Here is a 3,557-nt window from a genome sequence, read left to right as displayed (position 1 = left end):
CTTAGAGTATTATGTACCTGGGTTGGTTACTGCCATGTTTTAGAGTAATATTGCCTGGGTTGGTTACTACCATGTCTTAGAGTATTGTGTACCTGGGTTGGTTACTGCCATGTCTTAGAGTATTATGTACCTGGGTTGGTTACTGCCATGTCTTAGAGTATTATGTACCTGGGTTGGTTACTGCCATGTCTTAGAGTATTATGTACCTGGGTTGGTTACTGCCATGTCTTAGAGTATTATGTACCTGGGTTGGTTACTGCCATGTCTTAGAGTATTATGTACCTGGGTTGGTTACTGCCATGTCTTAGAGTATTATGTACCTGGGTTGGTTACTGCCATGTCTTAGAGTATTATGTACCTGGGTTGGTTACTGCCATGTCTTAGAGTATTATGTACCTGGGTTGGTTACTGCCATGTCTTAGAGTATTATGTACCTGGGTTGGTTACTACCATGTCTTAGAGTATTATGTACCTGGGTTGGTTACTGCCATGTCTTAGAGTATTATGTACCTGGGTTGGTTACTGCCATGTTTTAGAGTATTATGTACCTGGGTTGGTTAACTACCATGTCTTACAGTATTATGTACCTGGGTTGGTTTCTGCCCTGTCATAGAGTATTATGTACCTGGGTTGGTTACTGCCATGTCTTAAAGTATTATGTACCTGGGTTAGTTACTGCCATGTCTTAGAGTATTATGTACCTGGGTTGGTTACTACCATGTCTTAGAGTATTATGTACCTGGGTTGGTTACTACCATGTCTTAGAGTATTGTGTACCTGGGTTGGTTACTGCCAAGTCTTAGAGTATTGTGTACCTTGGTTGGTTACTGCCATGTCTTAGAGCATTGTGTACCTGGGTTGGTTACTGCCATGTTTTAGAGTATTATGTACCTGGGTTGGTTACTGCCATGTCTTAGAGTAGTATGTACCTGGGTTGGTTACTGCCATGTTTTAGAGTATTGTGTACCTAGGTTGGTTACTGCCATGTCTTAGAGTATTATGTACCTGGGTTGGTTACTGCCATGTCTTAGAGTATTATGTACTATGATTAAAATTTTGCTTCAAAACTCTACATAATCTTTTTAAGGAATGATAAGGTTGCCATCAGAATGAAGAAATTTATTTATCCCCTGTTTAGCAAAGATATGCAAACAGGATCCATCTGTCTGCACATGTATTCATTCCCATAGCACAGCAGTTACAGTTATATTTGCAAACTTCCTACCCGAGTCGATCACTGTGCAGACAGAGCTGCCTGTAGGTATTTCTATTTTCTGGCCTTTGAGAAATGTCCATTTGCTATGAGAACAGCACCCAGAATGTGAACATTTTGGTGCTTATTTGTTTTTCCGGAGTAAATCACGCAAATTTGACTTTCCAGCGTGGCTCAGGTGAAGAGTCGCTCCTAACATGGAGAGGTATATACCATTCCACTAGTGTGACCCCCAGGGCTTGTAGATTTTATTTTAGGCTGGTGAAAATGTTCAAATATTTCAGAATTTGTCAGCTATACTTTAAATATGAAAGTGTATATAGAATAATATATACCCTTTAAACATATATTTATTCAACACAATCCAGAGAGTGTAGGAATGTTTGTGAGGATGTGTAGGTGTAATGTTGATTGTTCTTGGTCTGTATTTCTAAAGTTTTGATTATGGTTATATGCCTACCACACTAGGGTTTTTGCCAGGTGTTTATAGGGTCTGGTACAGGGACCCATTCCCATTTGGGGGGAAAAGTACTTTCCCAATAATTTCTGTCTTTATTTCCCATTTAGATTGATAAGCATGTTTATACAAGTTTCCGATCATTATATGTGCAACGTTCAAAGTATATAAGTCAATGAAGGAGCATTCAATTTACATAGATAACAAAAATTCAATAAACTAAAACACTAATGTGTTTATTTATTTTTATACATTTACTCTGAGAAACAGCTAGAGGAAAAGTTCTGCTAAACTCATTGTAGGATTTATTTTTTCCAAACTTCTGATATTTTCCCAAACCTGTAAATGTTGGAATACTGATGATATTTCCCAATTTTTACCAAATGCCGATGATATTTTCCCAATTCTTCTTCAGGGACCCTTTCCCAAAATAGCTGGCATAAACCCTGTAATATACTCGTGACTGTAGGCAGGAGATAATGTAATGGTTAGAATATATATATATGATTAAATGTTTGATGTTGATATTTTACAGGGTGGAACCTTCGCAAATGTTGAGTTGACGCCGTACAAGCGACGAAGTTCAGATACAGAAGAAAGTGTGAGCAAAAAAGCAAGGCGAGACATCGCAAAAACAATGTAATCACTTTACAAAAACAGATGGTTGAGGACTTCTAAAGGTCTTCGTCTGTTGATGGAAACATTTGATTGGGGAATCCTAAACTGTTTAGTCCTTTGATGGAAGTAGATGTTTGAGAAGTGCTACAGTAGTTAGTCCTTTGTGGTTACAGATGACTGTAGCCCTGGACAGTAGATAGCTCTTGCTGACCTCCTGTTACAGATGACTGTAGCCCTGGACAGTAGATAGCTCTTGCTGACCTCCTGTTACAGATGACTGTAGCCCTAGACAGTAGATAGCTCTTGCTGACCTCCTGTTACAGATGACTGTAGCCCTAGACAGTAGATAGCTCTTGCTGACCTCCTGTTACAGATGACTGTAGCCCTAGACAGTAGATAGCTCTTGCTGACCTCCTGTTACAGATGACTGTAGCCCTAGACAGTAGATAGCTCTTGCTGACCTCCTGTTACAGATGACTGTAGCCCAAGACAGTAGATGGCTCTTGTTGACCTCCTGTTACAGATGACTGTAGCCCTAGACAGTAGATAGCTCTTGCTGACCTCCTGTTACAGATTGATCAATTATTTATGTTGTTGATGAGTACAGTAGATTTCTCTTAATATCACCACCCATTTGTCAGAGAAAAACATGATATTAACAGAAACATGACATAAATAGAATACATATTTTCTTGCGTTTTTCAGGCCTCAAAACCGGAAGTGAACTTAGTCAAATGCCTAAGTGATGTAGTAAAATATAATTGTCAGTGACCCCGGTGCAACTGGAACAATTAATTTCTGTGATACACATTTTTGTCTTGTTAGGACTATTTTGTCTGTTATGAACCCATATACCCATACATATATATATTATATGTGTGTGTAGATGTGTTATCTCTTGTACTTACTGGACTAGGATGTCCGTATGCTTATTGCTGCCGATGCGAGATCACACGCATGAATTCACTTACTTTACGCTGCCTACTCAGGGTGGTGTGATCGGTGTTTGCACACCTTTGATAATGTGGCGAGGTATTGGGCTCACCATTACATTCTACTTTCATGGTATGAAAGTTTTGAAGAAAAATTATCAATCGCTCCTGTATGATGTAGAGAAAGTCTAGACACTGGAGAAAAACCTCAGGCTAAATTATAAACCTGCCCTCCGACTGAGATTTCTACATCACACAGCAGTGATAAGTTCCATTAACCCTTTCACCCCTTTATAACTTAAGTAAACTTTACCCTGCATTGATCTGGATGAGTTCA

At 39.1% G+C, this 3,557-nt stretch overlaps 1 protein-coding gene across 1 annotated transcript in view; it reads left to right on the top strand.

The window, feature by feature from the left end:
• LOC110447597 (deoxynucleoside triphosphate triphosphohydrolase SAMHD1-like) overlaps window positions 1-2,946 on the top strand; it is a gene marked incomplete at its 5' end in the record, with an annotated part of 33,072 nt that extends 30,126 nt beyond the window's left edge. The window contains one exon of the mRNA XM_021493388.1: window positions 2,206-2,946. Within this exon, the coding sequence (XP_021349063.1) occupies window positions 2,206-2,313 (108 nt within the window). The remainder of the gene's footprint in view (window positions 1-2,205) is intronic.
• Window positions 2,947-3,557: the final 611 nt, after the last annotated feature.

The sequence above is a fragment of the Mizuhopecten yessoensis genome, unplaced genomic scaffold, assembly GCF_002113885.1.
Source record: "Mizuhopecten yessoensis strain PY_sf001 unplaced genomic scaffold, ASM211388v2 scaffold3491, whole genome shotgun sequence".
NCBI lineage: Eukaryota > Metazoa > Mollusca > Bivalvia > Pectinida > Pectinidae > Mizuhopecten > Mizuhopecten yessoensis.
Note: the sequence above shows the minus strand (reverse complement) of the source record. Positions and strands in the feature narration are given on the sequence as shown.